At 37.8% G+C, this 26,799-nt stretch overlaps 1 protein-coding gene across 2 annotated transcripts in view; it reads right to left on the bottom strand.

Annotated features, from left to right (window-relative positions):
* ppp4r4 (protein phosphatase 4, regulatory subunit 4) overlaps positions 1 to 25,291 on the bottom strand; it is a 29,866-nt gene extending 4,575 nt beyond the window's left edge. The window contains exons 1-17 of one of the 2 annotated variants that reach the window (XM_049483599.1): positions 23,371 to 25,291; positions 21,943 to 22,016; positions 14,453 to 14,555; positions 14,192 to 14,339; positions 13,157 to 13,230; positions 12,936 to 13,042; positions 12,475 to 12,582; positions 10,770 to 10,891; positions 9,144 to 9,266; positions 8,304 to 8,467; positions 7,031 to 7,150; positions 6,554 to 6,631; positions 1,219 to 1,302; positions 794 to 973; positions 593 to 698; positions 350 to 497; positions 70 to 214 (exon numbers count right to left, since the gene is read on the bottom strand). In XM_049483599.1, coding sequence (XP_049339556.1) covers positions 70 to 214; positions 350 to 497; positions 593 to 698; positions 794 to 973; positions 1,219 to 1,302; positions 6,554 to 6,631; positions 7,031 to 7,150; positions 8,304 to 8,467; positions 9,144 to 9,266; positions 10,770 to 10,891; positions 12,475 to 12,582; positions 12,936 to 13,042; positions 13,157 to 13,230; positions 14,192 to 14,339; positions 14,453 to 14,555; positions 21,943 to 22,016; positions 23,371 to 23,475 — 1,989 coding nt within the window. In that variant the 5' untranslated portion in view covers positions 23,476 to 25,291. Of the gene's footprint in view, positions 1 to 69; positions 215 to 349; positions 498 to 592; positions 699 to 793; positions 977 to 1,218; positions 1,303 to 6,553; positions 6,632 to 7,030; positions 7,151 to 8,303; positions 8,468 to 9,143; positions 9,267 to 10,769; positions 10,892 to 12,474; positions 12,583 to 12,935; positions 13,043 to 13,156; positions 13,231 to 14,191; positions 14,340 to 14,452; positions 14,556 to 21,942; positions 22,017 to 23,370 lie in introns of both variants that reach the window. The other variant, XM_049483597.1, reaches the window with a different exon arrangement.
* Positions 25,292 to 26,799: the final 1,508 nt, after the last annotated feature.

Here is a 26,799-nt window from a genome sequence, read left to right as displayed (position 1 = left end):
ACACTGTACTGCAAATATTTGGCCAAATTTGATTTTTTTCCTTTTTTTTTTTTACAGTGCATAACTTACCTTGCGCACTGTGGCCACTACGTCTTTGTCTTTTTCACGACAGAGCAATTTTCGGACACAGAACTCCAGTTCCTGTAGCAGGTGTTTGTCAGCTGGCAACCTGATGGTGGATCTTAACCTGGGCAGCATGTGACACAGCTTATATCTAAAACAAGACAAAAAATAGTCTTCAGTAAATCTCTGAGTACAGTGTTCTAACGTAATAGTAAAGAAAGTAATAGCCACATAATATGTATGAGTACTGTTAATAAATGGGAGTGCAGGAAGCTACAGCTATCACCTGACATTGGCCACAGGGTCATTGACAAGTTCCAGTGCCTGAATTAGGAAGTGCTTGCAGAAGTAGGATTTGGAGAAGAGATCTATGGCAATCTCACACAGATCCAAAAAACGCAACCTGTTCCAATAGCTTCTACCCTGAGCAAGTTCTGAGGAAATGTAGAAAATAAATAACGGATTGGATAATGTCAGTGTGTATAAGTCGGTTTAAAATAACACATGGACAAAAGTAAGTATCTCTTACCCTGTATTATTTTGCTGATGATCTCCTGCCGTTGCTCCTGCTTACGATTATAGCGCAGAAACACACATAGAGTCCGGGCAGCTTCCCTCTGAACCGGCAGAACATTCTAGATGGAGAAAAAAATATATATTAAAATCTGTCTAAACTAAAGCCAGTAAATGTGTGTTAAAATATGTATGTACTATCCAGTAAGAGTCTTACATTTGTGGTTATGATGTTAAACATTCTTTGCAAGAAGCGGAAGTAGATCTGGTCTCCAGATACGACGCGGGGCAAGCAGGAATAACGCTGCAGGAGTTTCTCATGGACCCTCCAGCGCAGAGAGGACGCAGCCTTCTGCTCAGCTGTCACCAGGGCAGGCACCAGATCCGGCACATTCACCTGCTAAGAGAGGAACATTATTTAAATTGCTGGTGAAAAAACTGGAATATTTATGGAAGTTTAATTCAATTTTTTTTTTCAGCACAAAAGCAATACTACTTTTTAATAGCTAAAAATAATAACGTTGAACTTTGTGATCTTAATGCAATGCTTGAAGACAAACAGACATACAGGTATGTATGGTGAGCAGAGGGAGTTACTGACCCCACCCTTCACCTTCACACACACACACACATTCAATGTACCTTACTCTCTGGCCCTGCACCTTCTCCTCTAGATGTTGCCAACTCCAAAGTCTCTTGAAGGTGACTGAGCAGGGCGTCCAGAACCTGCAAACAAACAGGGACGTCAGATCTAAGAGTAAATCCAACTCAAAATTTTGAATAGTTACTGAAATATATAACATTATGGCATTTCAGCCAAACCACATGCTTAAAACTAGGTTGATTGAGAATGACTTGACCAGAATGACTTGTAAGGCATGCAAGCCCCAGTTTACTAGTTTATCCTGTTCTCTGTCTATATCACTGTACAGAGCTACAATACTTTAATAATATACTGTTTGTTTTATGTGTATTTCCTTATCTACTTCTTAATTTTTCCCCTGCTACTTCTTCCTCTTCTTCCTTAACTTGTATATCCATTTATTGCCTTTAATGGATAGAGCAATATCAAAATGAGCCAGACTGTACATTAGGGGTTGGAATCACAGGGCATCTCACGATAAAATATTATTTCAATACGTTGCCCACAATAATGATGAAATCACTATGATTCTGTGATTCTTGACAATTCTTAAACAATAGGATTATTGATTAATTGGTATATTCTTTTCCACAGGTTTATTCTATTTATTTCAATAGCGACACCATGTGGAGTAATGAAGCAATAACTTTAGTAAGTCAAATTGTGTTTTTGGGGGGGATAGTGGTTGGGGGAGTAGTTTAAAGCATCAATTTTTCAGTAAAAATATTGATATGTGATGGCACATATTGACACAAAAGAAACACACTATATATTGAAATATCCCTTCTCACTGGATTAGTTTTAAATATTAAATATAAGACAATATATGATTATTTGCTTTAACTAGTTTAGTTCACTAAATTTAACATAGCAATGACAAATAAACCAAAGTAGACATCTCATCCAACACTTTCTCTTAAAATTATGGGTATTCATAGGATGTTTGATATTCGTTTAATACACTTACAGTCTCTATTTCTGGCCAGGCTTAACACAATGTTGGAACACTGCTGTGAAAAACAGATTCAGCCACAATGTTCAGCCACAACAGCAACAGTGAGGTCAGGTACTCATTATGGATGTCTATTTCTTAATTATACCATAACAACTTTAGCCCAGTCTGAAAAACATATCTATCCAACAACCTCAACGGAAAGTTAACAATTATACAGCTAAAATCTCATTAGACCATAGATGTAGATATGACAAAAGTTTCATCAATACAACGTAGTAACTGGCTTGTCTGTAGTTGTAGGGCTTACTGTTTTAAACCATAACCAATATTATCAATGTAGACTGTATTCCTGTAACCATATACCGTATTTTTCGGACTATAGGGCGCACCGTATTATAAGACGCACTATCAAAGAACGCCTATTTTCTGCTATTTTTCCATACATAGGGCGCATCGCATTATAAGGCGCGTTAAGTGACACTAGAAAGGGTGCCTATATCAAAGTGAACAGGGGTGGCGCCATGTTTCCCTTCCCCCACCGGGGGTGGTCGCTTGCCGGTGGAGCGTCTCAGTATACAAATCTAGCTATTTCGAAGTCAAACGAGTGCTGGATATTAATCTACACAGATTCCTCTCCTGAAAACTGTTTATTTGGGTGAGTAACGTGCTTCAGTTTATTTACAGTAAGCTTAGATTTCCAGATGTCCACTAAGGCTTGCTGCACCAGCGTTAGCATAGCTATCCGCTAGCACGCTAGCTAGTCACCTAAACTAGTAAAGTTAACCCAAACTTAAACGACAGCGTTACACTGAGTAATCCTGCGTGTTCTGGTAAGACAGTGAGATATTAGCTAGCGATTCGTCCCCCGTAGCTTGTTTTAACACGGTAAACAAGCAGATTATAGGCTGATAAAACTCACCTCTGAGAGAGTTAGCGCTTAGCATCTAGCTAATGCTAGCCAGGCAAAGCAGCACAGACTTACAGGCCGATAACTCACCTCTGAACGGTGAACGCTTAGCGATTAGCATCTAACTCTAATAATACTGCTCCAGCAGTATTAAAAGTGCTAAATTTAGAAAATACTGATCTCTGAACAGTGAAAAAGCTAGCTAGCTAAGCGGTTAGCATCTAGCTAATGCTATTGCTGCTCCAGCCTCGGAGCGGCATGGCTCTGCACGGAGTGTGTGTTTACTGCTCCTTACACCTGACGGGTAAAATTTAGATAATACTGATCTCTGAACAGTGAATAAGCTAGCTAATGCTATTTGCTGCTCCAGCCTCGGAGCTGCACGGCTCTGGACTCTGTATAGCACTGAAACTCTGTATAACGCTGCACGGACTGTGTGTTTACTGCTCCTTACAACCTGACGAGTAAAATTTAGATAATACTGATCTCAGTGAATAAGCTAGCTAGCTTAGCGGTTAGCATCTAGCTAATGCTATTGCTGCTCAGCCTCGGAGCTGCACGGCTCTGGACTCTGTATAGCACTGAAACTCTCTATAACGCTGCACGGAGTGTGTGTTTACTGCTCCTTACAACCTGACGAGTAAAATCCATACAAAAGGCGCACCGTATTATAAGACGCACTGTCAATTTTTGTGAAAATTAAAAGTTTTTAAGTGCGCCTTATAGTCCGAAAAATACGGTACTCCAGAATGCACTAAATATGTAAATAAATAAATTCTCTCACAACAAAAAATATAAGCTCACCTACCCACTGTTTAAAATAACATGCCACAAACCCACCCATCACCCTCTGTTTAATTTTACATATAGGGTATGTGGTCAAAAAGAAGATCAGCTATAAGATCAGAGTAAAGGTTTAAAAGAAAGGTTTTTAATTTCTATAGCACCTGAAGGAATAATCAAAAGCTCACCTCAGTAATAACTAGTGTCTGTAAGCTGTCGGCTGGTGTTCTGTATGACTGGCACAGCACTGAATGCTAATATGTTGTGTGACTAACATCTCTCAAGGGATCTGTATAAAACAAACAATAGCAAGCTCCTAACGTCAGCTACAGAGAAGTAGTGCATTCATTCATCCCACACAAACACAGTGGCCTGGAACATCCACAAGCAGACCCCCCACACACTGACACACACACACACACATCAGGATATTCAGATGTTCAGTTTCCAGTAGCCGTACTGCATCTTCTCCTGGAATCATTCACTGTTGAAAAATTTGAATGGTGAACTACAAGGGTACTTTATTTCACTAAAAGTGAGGCTCTCTAAAAAATACGGCTGCAACTAATGATTATTTTGGTAGTCGACTAATCTGATGATTATTTTTTCGAAAAGTCTATTAGTCAACGATTATTTCTTAATCTCTAAAAACAACAGAAACAGCTCAACATGAGATTTAAATAGCATTTAAATGTCTAGATGTTGTTTAAATGTGGAAAGTGCTGATATAGTGAGTAAATATGTAAGCTATTGTGTTTGGGCACTTTTGGAGACACACACTAAGTTGAATGTAAACTGTGTGAGTGAACCATTTACTCATCTCCAATTGCACTTCTGTCCCCAGCACTTTAAACAAATCAATGATTGGTCCACAATAAAAATTGCAGTCAATAAATTTAAATAACCAACATTGTCAATTAAATTGACTAATCGTTGCAGCCCTAATAAACGAGCAAAATAGCAGCAATGTTCAATACAGTCATCTGATGGAAATATGTAAAACCATGTCATATCCATGCCTTGGTTTTACAGCAAATGTTGCCAGGTAACTAATGCCACTGTAAGAAAGTAAAATATTTTATGTTAATCCTATAGCACTGCTAACTATGTCAATTTTCAATGCATAGTATGGATTACTCAAACAGCAGCAATGATGTATAAACAAATGCAGTGCTGAATCCTACACAGCATGACAAATGCTAATTTTATGCCAGAGTTCCCTTTAAAGTATGGACTGGCCAGGCAAGGTCATTAATACCCAAACACAAAGAAGGAAGAAAACTAATCCGCACCCCTAACACAAGGGCCCATGTCAGCAAAGGCAAGCCGAGCTTTAAAGGAGGGAGCTTAGTCGAGCAGAAACGGAAAGTGTTTTGTATCCAAGAGAAGAGTCAGCTGTCTGACACATTGCAAGGGGTGATCATCCCATAACAGAGTAGTGCTCTCAGTGGGGAGTGTTTCCAAATGTTACAAAACACCATGTGCCAAGAGAGCAACAGCAATGAATCCCACACAGCAGCTGTACACTCCCCATTAGAGCTGGACAATAATTTGTTATCAATATTTTTTGCGACAAAAAAAATATTTCAATAACAGTGATACACTGTTTTTAACATATCACAATAATCACTCAGAACCTGCATTCACCCAGTAACTGCATGCCAATGTTCTGACATTAATGGACTTAACAGAAGATCAGAGTCATGTACAGATATACACATATTAAAAGAAACAGCAGAACTTCATTCATCTAGAAAGCAACAACTAATTTAGTTATTAATTTAGCTTGGAAAACCTTTAGCATCGCCTGTTAAAAGTTTCCATTGACACCAGCAGTCTGTAAATCTAGCTACATAACATTTGGCCGACAGCTGCATTCCAGTGTTGTGATGGTAATCACTAAGAACTCAACTAAACTATAGCCATAATCCATATATCACATCAAATGACAGGATCCACTCTAACCAGCACAAAAACAATGAAACAGTGAATAAATCAGCTTAAAAATACCGTTAGCATCGCAATTATACATTAGCCATTGTGGCTACATAATAAAAGTCCTCGGGCCAGCTTGTATACTTATACTTGTATACCAAGAACAATAAAGAGCATCCAATTCTTACAATTTCATTTTAACCATTTTTTTATCTTTTCAGTTTATTTAGACTTTACTTAGTGAACCTTTAATCCATATGTCTAAATTATCTTAATGTTTGCAGATCATTTTCATGCATTTAAAGCAGGGCTGCTATATGTTTATATTATTACAGAGCAACACCTCACACACTCTTTAAGACATATTTGAGTAACCTATGATAATCTAAAAAAACTTCTAGCATTTTTTACTGTGTCCTATACATTCTTTGTGATTTTAGGCAAATAAAGGTGCATCAAAAAAAAAATGGTTTAGGCTTGTAAGAGATATGATAGTAAGCTAAGCAGAAACAGCAGAACACTATAGGTTTCCATAGTGTCAGTATGTGATGATGTACACCACAGGCAGTGTTCATATTGACAATGAAATTAGATTGTATCAATCAAAATTCAGAATTACACTGTAATATAACTTTTGCCCATACCGACCAACAGAATTCCCCATCAGACCTTTTCACACAATACACAAATATATCTCAGACAGACACAGATACACATACACACACTCACACGCATGCAGAAACACAAGTCCTACCTCTAATGAATCGTCCTGCAGCAAGGTGATGAGCTCTTTGTGTACGTAGTGCACATTTGGAGCCAGCAGTTTAACCACCTGAAACAGATGACGTAAGGGAATGTAGTGCCCAACCTTAATCTCTAAGCACAGTTACTTCAAATCCAGAGATACAGAAAACAGGGCCTACATCAGACAATAACAGCTAGTATAACATGTATATCATGTTGCCTCTGATAATAATTATCTTGCTCTGTTTACAAGCACACTCTAAACATTAGGTCAATGCCGCCCAATACTGTGTAATTTTCTAAACTGTAATAACATACATGTTAGAGGAGTGAGTGGAGTACATTTTGGTTCTGGCTTTTGTTCTTATTAAAGAACAAAACTAAAAAGTTAAAGCTTCTCACTTCTCAGCTTCATGGTCATGTATGTACAGTCTATACTGTATGGTGAAATATGTGATCTACAGTTGAGGTGATCTACAGTTAGTACCTCATGGAATCCTTCAGCAGCTGTCCGTCGGACTGAGATTTCAGGGTCGTGACACAAGCTTGAGAAGGTCCGGTATAACTCAGACAAAAAGTGGTTCGGATCAGCAAACAACACCATAGCCTACAGGAAGAAATTAGATATACAGTTCATTTTAAGTGGTGTCTTTTTTTTCAGAGCTGTATATATATAGGTCTGGAAAAAAATAAGAGACCACTTGACAATGATGAGTTTCTTTGATTTTACCAAATTAAAATCCTACGGAATATAATCAAGGGGAAGAAAGATGATCACAAGTCATCAAACCAAGCTAATCTGCTTGAATTTTTGCACCAGGAGTGACATAAAGTTATCCAAAAGCAGTGTGTAAGACTAGTGGAGGAGAACATGCCAAGATGCATGAAAACTGTGATTAAAAAACAGGGTTATTCCACAAACAAATGACAACATTTTATTTGGAATTTGGAAGAAATGTTGTCCATAATTTGTAGAATAAAACAACAATGATCATTTTATATATAGATCATTATATATATAGTTTTGAACAGCTTTTAAAAATATATAAACTTAAGAAATTTTCGTATAATAGAACTATTTAGGAGGCTTTCCATACCTAAATACCTTTTAAATATAAAACAGTTTCAGGTGGATGCTTGCTGAATTAAAGACATGAATACTTGATCGCTTTAACATATCTTTAAATAATACATGATATTCTTAGCTCTTCTAATCACCAGTTAGGGAATCGTCTGGACCTACTTTAACGATACAGACAGTTATCATTATATACAATTTTCAGCAGAGTAGCCACCTCTATTTATAACCAGCATAGAAAGCACTTCATTGCTTCAGCACAGGCAAATGGAGCAGTTACAGGTTTAATTTCTTCAAATGAGCTTTCAGATCGAAGCCCTGTCACAAGAGATCTCTGAGCAGATTTTCAAAGCACATCCTTCAGTTTCTGAGTATGCTACCAGAACATTCTGTGGGTCAGATATATATATATATATATATATATATATATATATATATATATATATATATATATATATATATATATATATATATATATAGGCACACTTGAAGTACTGTGCTAAAAACTTCAAAACAGAATGCAGTCCTCTTTATGGCTATTCTAATTAAAGAGTTTCTTATCTTTTCATGCTTGCCTTGGTTTATTCTTACATAGGCAAGAATGTCAAGATGTCCAAATGCTTTGAAGGTCACAAATTGCTCTTCACAGAACACTGATACAGTGGTGGCCTCTTTCACTCACAGGGAAGTTGTAGGCGCAATTCCTCCGCACCAGTGCGTACTTGTTCTCCAGCTCTAGGGGGTAAGGCTGGCTATCGCAGTGACCGTTCTCATGCTGCAGTCCCAAGCAACACAGCTTCTTATAGAATTCCAGAAACCAGAGGTGCTGTTCATCTGTGAATGATGCTGAAGGATAAGAAAAAGCAGTCAGGAGTCAAAGTCATGGAAATCACAAGATTTAGATGTGACTGAACATGTATTTAGTGGCACTGAACATTTTATCTGATGTGCAATCAAAGACAGAAGGGGCATTTAAGAAAAGCTCAGAAAAAGTCCACTGGCATCTGAGCACACAACGCCTGGCTTTCCACAGAGAGGCCAGTCTGTGCCAAGACAAGTCAATGCTCAGATGGTGCATTTAGCATTGCGCCTGAGGTACAGAGAGCATGCAGTAACTCAAACTGTGACTCATCAACAACTAGCTATCAAATTACAGCTTCGTAAAGATACTGGGCATCATCATCGTCAGGAACATTAGACAACTTATATTTATCCGTAGATCAATAAGTTGATTAGTTGCTTAGTCAGTGATTCGCACATATAACATAATGTATGCTGTGGAATTACACAAACAAGCCAATTTTTTTTTTGATTTTTATCAAAATCACCAAACTGCGAAACATGAAATAAAAAGCTTTAAACTGTCTAAATGACATCAGTAAAGATATATCCTAGATTTGTCGTAGTTACTGAGCAACTGTAACCAAGAAGGGTAGGATCTGAAAAAACGTTAATGCTTCACTATCCTCCTACTTGCAAACCTTAACAGTAGCTCAGGTGTGAGTACGATTCAGACACCCACCTGAGAGGCCATGACAGAGCTTGCCATACTGGAAGGACAGGGAGGCCAGCACTGCTTCATCAGCTTTAAAGCACTTCTCACAGAATGTCTTCACCAGGGGAAATATAACACGTGTCCTGTCATCTGTGCAGAAAGGGTGAGAGGAAGTCAGAGAGACTGTGTGAGACTGATGTCCAGACTCATCTCTAGTCAGCATAGCAACCATCAGTGATTGTCTATTTCTGTATTTGATGTCCCAGCGTGCCTGATATATGGCTTCAGATGTCAAAAAGAAGAGATATGTCGCACAGGGATGCTGAAAGCGACATGTTTTATCTTCACAAGAACAAGGAATATGTTAGATTTGCACATCAAAATCTTTCTCCTGACAAAACTATGATCTTTGACCATATAACATCTTACAGCAATACATTAAGTCAATAATTCTATATGTTAGTACACAAATAGACAGAATTGTATGCCTAGGAAAACAAAGCACAGCAACACAAACTGAACATACTGTATTTTTCAGACTATAAGGTGCACTTAAAATCCTTTAATTTTCCCCAAAAATCGACAGACTGCCTTATAATCTGGTGGGCCTTCTGTATGAATTTTATCAGTCAGGTATTAAGGAGCAGTAAAGCCACTCCACTAAAATACAGCTTTGTAAGGGTGAGTTTCCAGTGAAGTTTATCCAGCATTAAGGCTGAGTGCAGCAGCATTAGCTGCTAAACGCAGCTTTAGCTCGTTCGCTATTTCATAGGCGAGTATATTAGACTGTAAGCTGCATGTTTGCCATGTTAAAACAAGCTATATGGGAGGAAACGCTAGCTGATAGCTCCCTGGGTTACCAAAATACTCAGGGCTACTCAGTCTAGAGCTATTGGGCAGCATTCACTCCCCGCCAGCACTGTGGTTAGTGGTTAATTCTAAATCTGCAGCACCCAGCCTTAATGCTAAAGAATCTTCACTGAAAATTTATCCAGCACTCATTTGACTTTAAAAGATTTTTTTTTTTTTTTTTAAGATTTACAGTTCTGTTTACTTAGGCGCTCCCCTCAGCTTTCCCACTAGAAGGTAACCATGACGACAACCTAGCTAACTTCGATGTAGGAATCCTTACTAGTGTGAGCCTTATAATCCAGTGTGACTTACAGTCTGAAAAATACGATACATACTGTATATATGTACACTATGGTTTAGCAACATACAAATTAGCTTTTACCAAACACAATAAATAAGATATGTCCCAGATTAGGGTGTAAAAAAATTATTGCAGTCCCTGTGTTTATGCACAACCTAAGAACAAGACTAGAGCAAGAAGTGGGTGTTCGAGGCAAACCTTGATTTCCAAGCAATGTAAAACATCATAATTACCTACAGTGCCCAGAATAAATGAGTACACCCTTACACACATACAGGAAACCTTTAGTGTACTTTAAGAATCAGATTTTTTATTGGGATACTATACCACAAAATACTTTGATTGCAAACAATATTTGTTCATTTGCACACACAAAAAAGTAAATTTCCTAAGAAATTAATTCAAGCAAAAATGAGTAAACTCCAATAAAAGGCTTAGGAGCAAAGCTATAGTTTAGACTGCTACATTCTAATTTGTTTATAACACAAATTAAACCGTACCGCTATCAAACATCTCTAGAAGGTTGATGATGGTGTCAAAGGCCGCCAGTCTTACAGTGCTTCCCTCATCTCTGGCCAGCTCAACCAATTCCGGCAGCACCACAGCCTTTGTATGGTCCAGCCTGGGGAGAAAATAAAAACACACAAAAAAATGTGCCATGTAAAAAACACTCTTTCACATTCAAATTCATTTACACTGAAAAACATGGTTATAAATTACTTGAGTCAAGTTGTGGCACACAAATAAAATGTCATATACACACACAACTGCTATCTTTAACACTTTATTAAGGTGCAACCACTTGAAAAGATGTTATCATGTAAATTCAAAAAGCCATGTTACTCTGTGTAAATACTTAATCACACATGCACATAATTATATGATCAGGTTATTAACATGCATCTTCTAGTACAAACAGATGGTAAAACACGGTGGCTCGCAAAAATATTCAATTCGTCAGATTTGTCAGGATTATAAATGCCACTTTTATACAGATTGCACCAAACTGTATTTTTATTGAAAAAACAATATGCTCTTAAAATGTACAATTGATAAATAGATTGACTATCAGCAGAAAAAAATAGAACACTGCCTGCAATAGTATCCAGACCTTTCAGGCTATAGTATTTGTATTTGGTAGGTGCCAAATTTGATGCTAAACAAGCTTTAGGTGTGTTTCTACCAGCTTTGCTCACTGTTTTAAAGGGATGTTTATTTATTCTTCTTGGCACATTTGCTTCTGATTGTTCAGGCATTGCTATTGTTTAATATTACATTTTCTTGCTGAATCATTTTTTGTGGGATCATTGTCCTGCTAAAAGGTGAATTTTGATTATCAAAAGATACAACTGTCAAGATACAAATATCAAAACTATACATGATGCAAATATGTAGTAAATTAGTTAGAGTTCCTTTAAAGTAAAGCCTTAGTTACCTGAAGTAGATTTTTGAGCGGTGATCACACTCTATTTTGCACCATCCATCTATTTTTCAGTTTTTAACAAGGTGACAAGTCATTTTTTGTGTAAAATCACCCCAAAATTATATTGCTGCTAGTCTTTTACTTCATTTTTCGGAAATATGTTTGTTGAGAAATAGATAGTATTAGGTATGGAACATTTGAAGCATTTAAAACAAACTTTCTGACAAACTCCTGACAGGCAGCGAAGGCCTCTGTCATGCTCCCCACCCATACAGGCCAGTTGTGTGCAGAGCACATTATATTAAAGACCGGTGCACCTTCACTCCATTTTCTGGATTTCTTAATAAGTCTCCCTCTTGGTCTGAAGACATTTTTAGGAATGGCTTTGCTATGCAGTGCTTCTATTTCGTCACAGATAATTCTACAGGGCTCACCGGGCCATGAACACTTATTTTGCACCCTTTATAATATATAATTTTTGTTAAGATTTGCATTCCTTTATAATGCTCCTTTGTCTTTTTCAAATATGGTAAAACACAAATTATCAATGGCATTTGGCAATTCAGACTTATCTAAAGATTTTTAAGAGGGATGAATATTTTGTGAGCGATAATTACACAAGTTAAATCTTGGATACATCCAGAGTGATGTTATTTAAAGTGGCATCTAAATATCAGATGCACCCCTAACAGTGACAGTGATATCCTGTACTGGTAACAAGGCAGTTCAAACCGATAGAAGGCCCAACTTTCATATTAGTCTCTTTCTCTTTTTCTTTTTACCCAATTCCCCTGGCGATGTTCTCCAGCTGGCGACACATGCAGGAGCGCACCTCGTACTCCACGTCCTGACACAACGACCTGACCAGAGGCAGCAGGTCCTTCTTCACTCTGCAGAGAGCAGTCACAGCAAAAAGTTCTCAGCGAAAAAACAATGTAGATGCTACATCTAAATCATTTCTCTGACCAGCCCTTGACACACTTAAAAGTCATTACTTTCATATTTATTATGGTCATAAGAGAAAGCTTTTATCTCTTATAACAATATCAAAACCATTTTACAATAATTCCATACAAAAATTCATTTAAGTTTAACAGAATGAAACACTGTTGGACACGTTTCAGAGTAGTACTTAAGTCGAGAGAACAGCACAGCTTCTTCTGATTATTCCTAATTACACTGTTTTTTTTATTCTTAATGCTTTTCCTAGCCACAGAGAAAAATTAAACTTTGGCAAACTCACACTGATGACTCAAACTTGGCAGCAACCTTCCCTAGGATGCGACAGCTGGCCAGACGGGCTGGTACAGACTGGGAGAGCTGAGCTTTAGATACCAGTGGGCTAAGAATCTGCAAACACAGTTAGGCCATTGCAGAGGTTAAGTTTCTTTTCTTCTACTTCATTGGCTATGACTTGGCATATTTCTAAACAGCAATGAGAACATCTGAAAAAGTTCTTATTACCTCCTGTCTAATTGTTTCTTTTGGTAAAGCATCAATAGCTGATAGCAAAGTCTCTAGCCAAGCGTTGCCGACCACTGTTAAAAAAAAACAAAGAGGAGAAGAAAGCTGAGACTGAGGGCAAAAAAATAAAAAATGCAGACATAATACTGAACATTTGATAATACCCATAACTGATATGTAACATACACTGACATGCCAAAAGTTATGGGGCAGTAGAATGTAAACTGATCATGAAGTGTAACCTTAGTGTGGGGAGTTGGGAACACCAACACCTGTATAAGTTATGAGGTAATAGCTTATGAGTGACACTGAACACTGGCCACTGTGGCCTGTAGGGGTGTACGATATTGACAAAAAAATTATATCTCAAAATCGATGTGAAACACAATACATAAAGATCTACATATTTTGGACACTTGACCTGGTTGCACTTCATTTTTTTCCAAAAATGTAAGAGCAACTTTTCACATTTTCACATTTCACAAATGTAAGAGCAGCAGTAAGGTGGCACCTTCTTAAACCACATATATAAGGTCTTAACAACATCTTTTTCACATAAAAATTTACTTTATGTCCCACAACAGTACTACTTAAAAATGTATAACTTGTGTATGAGCCTTTTCCTCCGATTTCACAGCAATACTGGTATAAAATGCAATCTGGGATATCGGACTCTTGCACGACGACACAAGTTAACTTCCGGTGCATCATCAATAACCCAAGAGGAGCAAAAACACATTCGGGTATTTGCACTGTCCTTGGCTGGCTGCAAACTATGAATAAAACAGTACTTGGGCAGTACTTGGAGTTTTTCTTTAGTTTTCATGAATTATAGCTAAATCACAAGGCACAATACTAGTTCCTGTCCCATGACATTTGGCACATCAGTGTAAATTGTCGTCAAAAAAGAATATTGTTTCAGGCCTGACTCAACAGAACAGATCCTTAGAAATTACATTATTATATGGCAACCAGTGAATCTAGGACTCCATTTTCACCTAAATACTTTCATCAGTTATTGTGGAGATTGCTAACCTGCATCCCTGTGGTCTAGGTTGAGCAGAACTATCTGCAGGATTGAGTGGGTGTGCGTCTGGATGAGGACAATGTCGTCCTGGAGAATGGTCAAGAAAGAGCCTGCTGCAGCGAGCTGCATGTCTGCCCCAGCGACGTGCAGCACCTCCTGTGAGTGGGTGGAAAAAGCTCTGGATGATCACTTAGCAAATGCTACATATCAATGAAGCATTCCCTGATCTCAAAGCTGAAAAGAATAAGATGGAGCAGAATCTGGCCTACCCTGACTTTTGGCACCACCCTCCGGAACGTCTCTGCTGGGTTCTGACGCACCAGGTTTGGCAAGTTGACGATCACACTGGCTCGCTGGACATCCTGACCAGAGCTGGCAAGACAACAGAACAAGCAAAGAGAAACAGAGAATATTCAGTTGGTGCATTTCTCAGAGTACCACAAGTCCACAAGCAGCACAAATTCAGAATTACTGTCTGTTTTTTATTTTCGTAACATCTCCAGCTCCTTTTAAATGTGATCCTCATACCACTATCTAAAAATGGAATGCTAAGTGATGCTTCTTTGAAAATCTGTATGAAGACAGTGCTTTTACATACTTTAAAATAGATTCTCGTCTTCAATTTAGGCTTTAAAGAAAGAGCACTTTCCGATTCAGAGAAAGTGCTTTTACTGAATCCATGTGGAGCAACATTTGACTTTTAACCTTGACAATTAATTTCCATATTATAATATGCCACTTAGTTGTAGGAAAAGCATGCTTCTATGTAGCAATCAATGACAAAAACAATTATTTCTGTTTTAGATTTTTGTTTACATTTTTACATTATGTGGGTTTTATTACTTTATTGGGTCATATTTATATGTGAGAATATAAACAACCACAATTATCTAAAGCAATAGATCTAAAGATTCCAAAAATGACATTAATCAAACTCACAGCAAAGTGCTAAGTAAACAGTAATGGAAACAGTCATGTAAATGTTTTTGGAAGAGTATATCGTGACAAACAGTACCATGTCTGTCAGTCCCCCATGTGCTGTTGCTCTAAATAATGAACCATAAACAGGTATTCATTACTTTTTCAGAGGTAGCTTGTCCTCCAGTGGCCTTTGTTGGCAGAGAGTTATTTAATAACTATGATAGAGCTTACTCTGCTGCCAAGTCTGTCGAAGAAGAAGGTAATGTGGTCATGGTTTGTGAACACCCTGAATATGGGCAATAATGTTCAGCACCTTGGCAATAGCTCTGTTTATGGGCCAGACGACAGAGGCACTACACAGGGAGCAGAGCAGCTGGTATCTACGGGGAGAGGAGTGAATTAATCAGCTAAAGACCAGGTGATGTGGGGTCCAGTAACACAATCCAAGTCCTTAGGCACACGCACTGATCTGACTGTGAACGCTTGGGCCATGTCCTTCCTGGAGGGCAGTCAGAAAGTAAAAAGAGACACACTCGCATTTGTAATTAGGTTTGACTATCGAGTGAAGGATGAGCAGGAGACTTGGGTTTCATATAAAGACAATGCCTGCTCAGTTAAGCTTTAAAAGCCTAAACTTTTGCTTAGGCAGAATGCCATGTGTGACTTGCAAGACCTGAAAAAGTTGGCACAGCATAAAGCTACTCTTTGCCGGCTATGCTGCATTTACAGCAGTCGAACTCAGTAATAAGTAATCAGGCATTCTGACAGTAGGGTGAAATTGCTGAAGTAAACAGCAAGTGTGTTAACAATTCTGACAAAATATGTCCTTTTCAACTCTGTTATCATCATTATTATTAGTAAGTTATAACTAGGGGTCTACCATATCTTATCACACGCAATACTATTATTAAAATTAATAATATTATTAAAATAACGACTTATCATGATAACTGCTGTATTCTATTCTATGTAACATTAATTCTGTTTAATGTGAAGATATAGGGGTATGTTTGGTATAAATATTTAAGTTTATATTTAATGTGCATGCACTAAATATATCTGCACTTTAATATTGTGGTAGAAATTTTGTTAGATTACGTTCATTTGTTACTTTCTTTGATAAATGATTATTATTATTATTGTTATTATTCTTATTACTTTACACAAATCAGATTCTTGGTAAGTTACTGTTGTTCACAAAATGGACAATAGTGTACAGATTTCTTTGTTTTACTGAATTATTAAAACTGTTACACAAAATGAAACTTTTATTTATAGAATTTATTTTTATAAAAAAGTATATTGTTGCAGAGTCTGTAGTTGTATATTTTTCAGTGTTTTGTTATGTCCCTGAGAACATTGTTATCGCAATTCCCTGAAATTTTGTAATATTATTTTAGGGCCATATTACACACCTTCAAGTTTAGAATAAAGTGACATTGCAGTGACAAGGTTTAATAAATTATACTAGATGAGAAGTGCAGACCTCCATGTCTCACACAAATTACATAACTTTCATTTTCTGGTGTGTGCACAATACATTTCATACCAAACAGAATAAAATAATAAAGATGGCAAAAGAAAAGAAAGCATTAAACATATTACAGTTTTCTGTAGATCTTAAAAAAGCTTATTATTTAAAAGGTACTTTTGACATCATCAGGGCATTAGTTTGAACCCCGGTAAAGTCAGAAATCTCCATGGCTTTGAGTCCTAGAGACCATAAATGGCCCTGTTCTTCCTCATTACTCAGCTCAATGTCTGTTAGCTGACACAACAGAATTGGACAGTTATCGTTTTCCAGCAAGCATATTGAGTTGTCTAATGATGCTGCATTAGCAGCAGTTTGAAATGATGTTAAGTTGCTGCTTCACATGTCTCAGAGGAAGCACGTGGTAGCCTTTAGCTTCCCAACTGAGGCTGCACAATATATCATTTCAGTATTGTCATCACGTTGTGTGCAGTTTCCCAAAAAAGGCAAATTAAAGTAAACATCATGCTACAACTAGTTTGATACTCCTATCATTTTCATGACAATCTAGACACTGCTTATGTACCAACTCATGATTACAATCCCCTGTTGACATCACATCCTTATTTAGCCTTTTTTTCTAGCCCTAAATTGCCCTAGTCCCAGCTTTCTTGGAATGTGTTGCAGGCCTGAAAGGCAATAATGGACTGTCTGCAGTGAAATAAAATCAAAGTTAATGTAAGAAACCATGCTGAAAAGGAATGGGAGCATTGATTTTTTTTGCTCAAATATTCTATCGAATATTATGTACAATATGGTAATAATGATTTAAAAAAAATGTTTAAGACGTGTTTCGCTTAAAAGACTAATATGTCTAAATGACCATAGAGAGTAAAATATATATATATAAAATTACAAGTTAAACAAACTGTTGTAGACCTACACATTGATACAATTTTTTTATGGTTTAGTCCATTCAGAAAACGGAATTGAATCGAAATTTGAAAATGAAAACTAGTTCTTTAAGCATTTTAAAAAGAACCCCCCAAGAGTCTAAAATACATACATTTTCTACTCCCTGTGGAGGAACAATTCATTTGTGTAATCATAATCCATGGGATGCCTGAACATGAGAGAGACTTGCTTCACCTCTGTTCATCCCGCCAACAGCTCATCCACAACTTAACAAGCAGTCTCTTTTTTGTCATTTCACAGATTTTCTGGCAGCCTGCTTTTAAGCGCCAAGTGACAGCCAACAGGGGCAATTAAATTGTTCTCAGAACTAGTTTGCTGCCCAAGGGAGCCGAGGTGTGGTATGACTCTGGCACTTAATTAGCTCAGAGAAGGAGCATTACGTAGTGTTTTTTGTAGGTTAAAGAGAGACACAAGGAACACAATCCTTAAACAGATGGTGTCAAGCCTAAAACTAACAATTCTGTCAAAGTGCAGTTTGACAGGAGGATTTGGGGTGAATACATATTTTGAGAAATTGCAACAGGTACAAACCACATATATGAACAACCTACTGATGCAGCAGTACTAAAGGTTTCTATTGGCATTGATACCAATCTTATTTGAAAGATATATAGGAGATGCAATCTATCAATATAATAAACAGATAGTCTACCAAAGTCATGGCCATTATAAACTATTTAAGATAACTTTGAAAACATGTAATTAATTACCGGTAATCAAAATGTGAAACCTACAGTACATTAATATGTAGTATATTTTATGGTTAGGGGTATGATATTAATTATATAAGAGATATATGAATACTGATATTGGTATTGAGTATCTGTCAGATACCATGCTCATTTACTCGTACTTGTAATCACAAACAAGGCTCAGATACCAAAATCTGATACGCTGTGCCTACAGCACATTGTTGTGATAACAAACAGAAGACTCTTGTTTTCGGCAACTGCATCATTGCATCAGATAGCAAAAGCATGCAAAAAGGTGAGTGAGTTCAGCTCGGCAAACCATCCTTAGTGCCTTAGCCACCTTTAGTCCACCTTAACCTCAGAGTTCTACAGGAAATCCAAATGCAGTAATATATATGTATATATATATATATATATATATATATATATATAAACTTCCCCCACCTCCTTTTTATTTCCTTTTTTTTCCTGAGCGTCTCATCAGGCTAATGTGGTCAGCCACTACAAAATATTCCAATTTTTTACCATAAAAAACTCATGGAGTGCTTTTGAAGTATGTTTTGGGTCATTGTCCATCTGTAGTGTAATGTGTTGTCTATTCAACCTTGCTGCATTTGGTTGAATCTGAGCAAAAAGTAAATCTCTGTACATTTCAGAATTCATTCTTCTGCTTCTGTCTTCGGTCACATCTTCAATATACTCGTGACCCAGTGATATTGGAAGCCATGCACTCCCTTGCCTCCACCTTGTTTTACAGAAAATGTGGTGAGCTTTGTGTCAAGCTGTTTCAAGTCTTCTCCATATTTTCTTTTCCCATCATTTCAGTACAGCTTAAACTTTGTTTCACCTGTCCAAAGAACGCTGTTCCAGAACTAGACTTCTTTGTTGTTCTTTTTTGGCAAAGTCTGGCCTTTCTATTAATGGTTTAAACTTTGTGGTGAACCCTCTGTATTTGCTTTTATGAGATCTTCTTTTCATGGAAGACTTGGATAATGTCATACAGCTAACATTTGTAGAGAAGACTAAGGCGAGGTGAATAAACAAAAAAGGGTTGGTAGCTAGACAATCAATAGAACAGGCAATGCAAAGGGGAACTCAAAGACAAAATGGATTGGTAACGGAAGAAAAAACAAGAAAATGCGTTGTATATGCTCGGCAAGGACCAGGTGGAAGTGAGGGGTATAAATAGACAGGATAACAGGTGAGAGCAATCAGTAGCTGGGTGAGCGGGAACACCATAGCGTCATGTGATGTGGTTGTGTGTGAAAGTTCCGGTGAAGGTGCATGCTGGGAAATGAAGACTAGGGGGAAAGTTCAGAGTCTGGAACAGGCAGGCTGACAGCATCCGGACTGACACTAATGATGGCCTGTTTCACTTTCACTGAGAGCTCCTTTAACTGCATGTTGTGGGTTAACATCAACTGACAAATGTCACACCTGGAATCAGCAACAGACCTTTTACCTGCTTAAAAGATAATACGATTATCAAGGGAACAGCAAATATAGCCCATAAAATAGCTTTTCAGATAATTCGTCCAATTACTTTTGAGCCCCTTAAAAGAGTAGGATTTGTAGAAAAATGGTTGCATTTTTAAACGCCTCATAGGATTTTTTTGTGCCACACTTTCATTGCATCTCATGTGTTTTATTGCAAATCAAGAGTGGTATCTCTATTGTTCAGATCAGGATAATTTATTTTTTAAAAATGCTTGTTTGGAAAAAATATATATATACATTATGTGACTGTCACAACAAAATTGCAAGTTGCATTGCACTACCTTTGCTAACAAGAACACTGTGACATATTGCTTAATTAAGTAAGTATTGGTATCTGCAAATACAAACATACACATACACACACAAAGTGGTATCTATGCATCCCTACTTCTGTATACATACATATATCTGTATACACACTATATATACATATAGTGTGCAACATTTTGCATTGCAGTTGCACTGAACTTTTTAAAAACACAGAACATTCAAGAACTGCCAAAACAATGTTAATGTTAAATGTTAATAATAACATTTCTGTTACTTTATTTTGCACTAGAATGCAAACTGATTATGGGCCATTATACCCTGTGTATACATACCAGTGGGATAGTATGACGCACCAACTTCATCAAATCTGTGTCATTAAAACTACATCTGCAATGTAGCTGCAATTGCCTAGAGCTTAACTGTAAACAGATAAACCTATCATCCAATTATTCTTCAATGTGAAAAATGTTACTTTAATACATAAAATATGAACATATCACAATATAACAGTTTTACTGAGATATATAATTTTACACAAAATAAAGGAAACAATGAAGATGTTTATTTTTTTGGTCCATGAGAACAAAAACAAGACAAACTTTCAGTGCGTTTTTGGCAGGATTCTCCCAGTGAAGTGGAGAGTTCTAAGGAAATCTGATAAAAGTATAATCCAATCTCCTGAGTAATCAGAACCAGCCCATCCAACTTTAATAAGCTTAAATCCTCCATCAGATAGTGATGCATCTCTGTTGTACCTGTGCATTTCAGTGTCAGTAACGCACTGGATTAAGAATGGTGTCTCTTAGAAGTCTGGTCCTCCAGAGACTGGCACACAGTTAACTTTGCCAGAGACATCAATGAGAGGCCACTCACTACCTGCATTATTCATGAGACGTGTACATCAGCGACGACACAGCATCCCATGACCAGCTGAGCTGTACGCTCTACATCAGGCAGTAGGCGATGAGAAGTCATGAAGCGTACAGCTTTACCCAAATACATGTTAGTGTTATTTTAGCTATGAACAAACAACTAGGGCAAAATTATGCACAAGAAAACAAGCCTGACAATCTATTAGAATATGGATTTTTGTATAAAGGGCTCCCATACTGCAGACTACACCTTATGGTATTAAATAACGACTATTTAATTCAAACCACATAATGTTTTACATTAATATATTAATAAATAAATATTTTTTATAATAATACAAGAGGGGGTGTAAAATGTCAAATTCTGCATGTTATACATGGAAAAGAAGGTAACTGAATTCATGTTTTCCAATTTATTTTCACATTACAAGTTCACAATTATTTTAATCTTTGGTTACCTACACTACACTGAGTTCAAATGGACCTGTGCTGAAGCTGTCCATTCTGTGTATTTACATATTATTTATTGTATTATCTGGAGAAATATGAAGAAAAATTATAAAATGACAGTTTATTGACCAAAATTGTACACCCCTAAACCAGTCTCAAGATTCTGCAGGCTTTCTGGTACAGGAAAAACACAATAATTAAACTTATGCTTGTTTTAAAAATGTAGATACATAATAATACTTCATTTTTGTATGATAGAGCACAATAATCTCAAATTATAAACAGCTAAAACCTATACCTTAACAGAAACCAACAAAATCCCTGTACGAATGTAGCCTTCACTTATTTTTGCTGTTTGAGTTTAAGAAATAAGAATGATATATGTGACTCCTTGTGACTCCTGATTCCTTAAAATCTGTCACTATTTTTTTCAGTTCTGAGAGCCCGAAGTGGAAATCAAGATAATTCAAATATGGCTATTGTGATTATTCTGTTTTATTATAATTATTATTGGCTTTTGTAGTGTTGAACCATTTTAGAGCTTGTGGTCCAAAAGTTCAATAAGCAATTTCTGTACATTAATATTGTAGAGAATTTGCCATTGTCTTTACCTGAGGAGGTAGACTGCCCGCTCTATGTCATTCAGATCTTCATCAACAGTTAACTTGTCAATCTCTTCTGCAGTCTGAAAAACATAAAAGGATATATACATGCATAAATACATACATAAACAAATATAATAAAAACATATTGATTGATCTTAAAATCTTGAACTTTATTTTTACTTGTACTAAACAGACAGTGTTTAAAATAACCGAGTATATTTAATGGCTGGCAGACAACAGGGCAGATATGTCATGTAATCCTTTGCACACACAGGCGGCCTTGAGTATCTCACGTCAAAATAAACCTATGCTTCATAAGAATCTTTATATGAAATAGGTGGATGGACATCAACCAATTCCATTACGGCTTAAAGATGACTCAGCCAAATGTGTGAGGGGGTTTGCAGCGAGGCAGGATGTGAAGCACGATGGACTGCGTGGGAAGAAAGTGTGGGGGACGGGAGCCATGTGGGCGACGAGTCTATTACTTCAGGGCTTCTCTCATTAGCCGAAAAGCTTCTTGCAGGAACCTCCCTACAAAAAAATCGAGCATGGGTAGAAAACACCCGCCCTCCTCGTACGCAACAAATTCCTTCCATCCGGTGTGTGATAAGCCTATATTCGGGCAAGAGAGGATGAGAGTAATCTCATCTTCTTCATTCTGCTGCTGGAGGTAGAGCAGCTTTCATGGCTTGTGGCGTATAGGATAATAAATACAGCTTTACACATCTAGCTAGCTACATAAGTAGGAATGCTGTTATTGGGCATGGTAGAAAGCCTGTGAAATCTGGTAGACATACTGCAGTGGAGTGGCGTGGAGGAGGCAAGGTAGGGATGCGCACAGCTGACAGAAACTGCGTCACTCTCTCTCTAAAGCGATGTGGGCAACCCCCAGCCTCCCTACCAGCAGCAGCAGCAGCAGCAGCGTCTAGCCTCCTCCACAGTAACTCCTCACATACCGTGCTTCTTCTCAATGAGGAGCAGCAGCAATGAATTTACCTTAGAGCTAAAGAATAATAATAATCTAGTATCTGAAACAGTTTGGGTAGGTGTTTAACAGAACAGAAGGGCACATGAAGCAAATCAATGACCCATCTGAAGCAAATCAAAATCCACCTGTTTCTCGCCACAGAGAATAAGGATAGCTAGTTATCACTATTTCATTAGGGATTAGGGGATCAAATGATGTTAAGGTGAGCTTGTTAGCTTAATTTAACACACACGCCTTCATATTTATAATACACAGCCTGCCACTTAGATAACGCTATACATACTCTCTTACATAAACTAAAAAACAGGTTCAACCTCAAGCAATTTCATGGTTGCTCAATAAAAAGAACATGATAAACCCCTAACTGAAAATGAATAAATGATTGTTAGCTAGTTATGTTGGCTAGGTGAATGTAGTTGAGATAACTATTTAACTCTCGTTACCTTTAGGCTCCTGCGTATAGGTCTCTCGATGAACGTGAGGTCCTGCAGGTCATCTATCTGCCCAAACAGACCGGACTGGCTAAGAGTCATTTTGCCGACAAACATCTGGTCCCGGTTTGGTTTGGTGCTGTTTATGGATGTGATGGAGAGAGAAGAAGTCCTCTCTTGTCTGTTACAGCTCCTCAGTCATGACTGCAGGTCCTTAGCTAAGTCTTAACGCTGATTCGACTTTTCCTGGGAGAAGAAGGAGCTGTTCCTCCCACGACAAGAAAAAGAAGAAAAACAGTATCCCTCCTTCAGGTTATAGCAGGACTTAGCTAGGTTAGGTTAGATGGCTGGCTATAACTAATTCATCGGGTGGTGGTGGTGGTGCTGCTCCTGCTGAAGATGCTCTGCTGTGTTCAGAAGCCTCTAGTCGTATCCAGTCGGGAAGGAGGTGGAAAAGCACTGGCGTTGGCAAAACCACGCGACGCAGAGCTGGGATTCCCGTGAACGAGGGATGCTGTTGAACTTTGTGAGGAATATGGGTGGCTGTGCAAAGGCTAGTTTTCCCATTGCCGTAGCTGTCACACACTTACATCCACACACATACGGGTGTTCTGTCGATTTGTGCTACCCCGTCAAACCGTGCTACCCAAGTGAGTATTTAAACGCAAAAATACCAGATAAAAAGCACCATATTTAAAAATGCACGCTAAAAAAGTCTCGGTATGATTTTTTTTGAAAGTCTCAATCAATATATCAGTTAAAGGAAAAGTGAGTAGAGTAGAACCAGTTTTTATATATTTTTATAGTCTTATTATTACTTTTATTATTAACTGCCATTTACACATTTGCAATACAAATTCAAATAGAGGCAGGGCGATTAAAAACAGAATTACCGGAAAAACACATGAAAACTTACATTAAAACAAAAAAAATGCAGATCTGCGCTTGCGCACTGGTGTAAGAAGCACATATAGAAGCATAACACAACTTGACAGAACACCGGTCACACTTATACACAGCCGATGAGAATGACTGGCTGGCAGGCTGAGGGACTAAGTGGCGGGCGACGTTTGCCTTAGATAGTTAACTAGCTGTTAGCTAACTAACTAACTAGCGTTAGCTTATTAACCTACCTAGCCTTCTCTGACTAGCTAGTTAAGCTACCTAACTAGCTAGTTTAGTTAACTGCAGGCCAAACCATCACTACAAGCCATAAGAACAAACCTATCAAACCCAGCTAGCTAATTAACTAAGCTAGTTAACTAATTAATTACTATCAGACGTGACGCGTTCATAAAGTCGTTTATAAAGTCGATAGTCGTTCATAAAGTCCAAAACCCAACCGAAAAAATCGTTAGTGTGAGGCTAAAGCTAGTTAAAGCTCGTTAGATAAGCTACCTCTTCGACGTGAAAAGCCTTAAACTAGCTGGTACAGACAGTTAGCTAGCTATAGCTAACCCAGCTCTTACATAAATTCTGTCGGTTAGCTATCTTAGCGTTATTTAGCTCCAGCTAACCTAAAGCTAAGTTGATCATTCGAGGCAGCAGCCCGTCCACTCACTCACGACTCCGCCAGTCTCCGAAACGCTACGAAAACCTCTCATTATAACCGTCCCCCGCCGCCCAGCTCTGATCACAGTAATGTCTGAAATGCGCTAGATACGCTCCGTGTCCGCTCCGCTGTACACAGCGCTGGTTTTCCGACGTTAAAAGAGCTGGGAGTAAAAATTGTGCAGCCAGAACAAACCGCTCCACACCACGCAAACGCACTGCACCAACTCAGCCGGTTGCCATGGAGACCGCATGCCACCGTAGTGTAGAGCAGCTCAGGCGCGTCACGGCGCGCGGACTTCAGCTCGTCATCAGCCCGTGATGATGACCTGCAGAGAGAGCACAAAAGCCGTGGACACAGAGAAAAACACGCGTAAACAGGAGTCTGATGCAGCACCAGAGAGACGTAAAAGCAGGACTTCTCCTCCTGCATAAACTCTGACCAAAACTTAGCTCCTCTCCTATTGGACAGTTCTGACTTCTGACGTAAAGGGATGGTTCACCGAAAAATCCCAAATTTATGCAGCAATCACAATAATCACACCCCTTATCACAGATATATATACTCTTAAAATACAACAAATTACTGTAATATGTAGTTTCTTGATTGCATACAAAAACGAGGTAATTGATCTAAAAAAGAACATCAAGAAAAACTAAAGCAGTTTTTACTCACTAGGTCATAGAACAAATTGCATTTTCTGCATCTACTGTGTATCAGAAGTACTCTACACCAGGGGTTCTCATCCGGTCTCAGCCAGGGACCCACATTTTCTCCTTGTCATTGAGTCCCAAACCACATTATATAGAGTACAAACCAAAACATTTTTGAAAATAACTTTCTAAAGCCCATTTATACATACATATGCCTACAAAGTGAATTTAAGAACTTTTTTTAAGAAACTGAGGAGGAACCTGACAGGTTACTACAATAAAATTAATAAATTAGACGTTTTACTTCTCTGCATACCTCTACTTTCAGAGTACATTAGTTAGAAACTCTCTTTTTTCCCAATATCAAAGATGAGTGCAAAATCAGATGAGCAAAAAGTATTTAAATTAGTCATTATATATTTTTTACAAGCTATCTGCACTTCTAAAACAGCATTCACTCCACCTGGTATATCTATAATCCAGCACATCTTAAAGAAGTGGGCACACCCCGGCACATCTAAGGCGGCCAGTACAGTATTCAGCGCATTCCAAAGCAGCCAGCACTTCCACTGGCACACAATAAAACTGGTGGCATACCTAAACCAGCACACCCAGAAAGCTGCATGCAGACCACCCTTCACATCCCAATGTAGCCAACAGACCACACAGCACATCTTGAAGCTATCGGTACAACAAAAGAACTGGCTTGCCATTTTTATATATTAAGTTTTTATTCCCTCTAACACACACACACACACACACACACACACACACACACACACAAAGTCTGTGTTGAGCTTACAATTATCTGTAACTGTACAGGGAAAAAAATATTTAAATGTATTATTTACATGTATTTCTATTGAGCCATTTATAATACAAAATTTGCATGTATAACCTTAAGATTGTGTAAGGAACAACTGCCAGATTCAAAGTTTAAATACTGAAAAATATCAAAAATAGACACAAGCCTCAGGGTATTTTCTGTGACATTGTACTGTAACATAATGTAATATAAGCTTAAAGAGCTTGTTCCAGGAGTATTGTAAACTTTTTGTGGTGCAATGGAACTTTGTTTTGTCTTGTAATTGTAATGAAATTGCGCCACCTGCTGTCCGCATTCACGCCACACACGCATTATTCTAATATTTAATTTTCTGGACGTTCCTGCCCACTTATATTTTTTAATGTTTATTGGGTAAAAAGTCATAAATCATGTTTTAAAAAATCCGGTCT

This window comes from Astyanax mexicanus, chromosome 1 (assembly GCF_023375975.1).
Source record: "Astyanax mexicanus isolate ESR-SI-001 chromosome 1, AstMex3_surface, whole genome shotgun sequence".
NCBI lineage: Eukaryota > Metazoa > Chordata > Actinopteri > Characiformes > Acestrorhamphidae > Astyanax > Astyanax mexicanus.
This window is presented reverse-complemented; position numbering and strand designations above follow the sequence as displayed.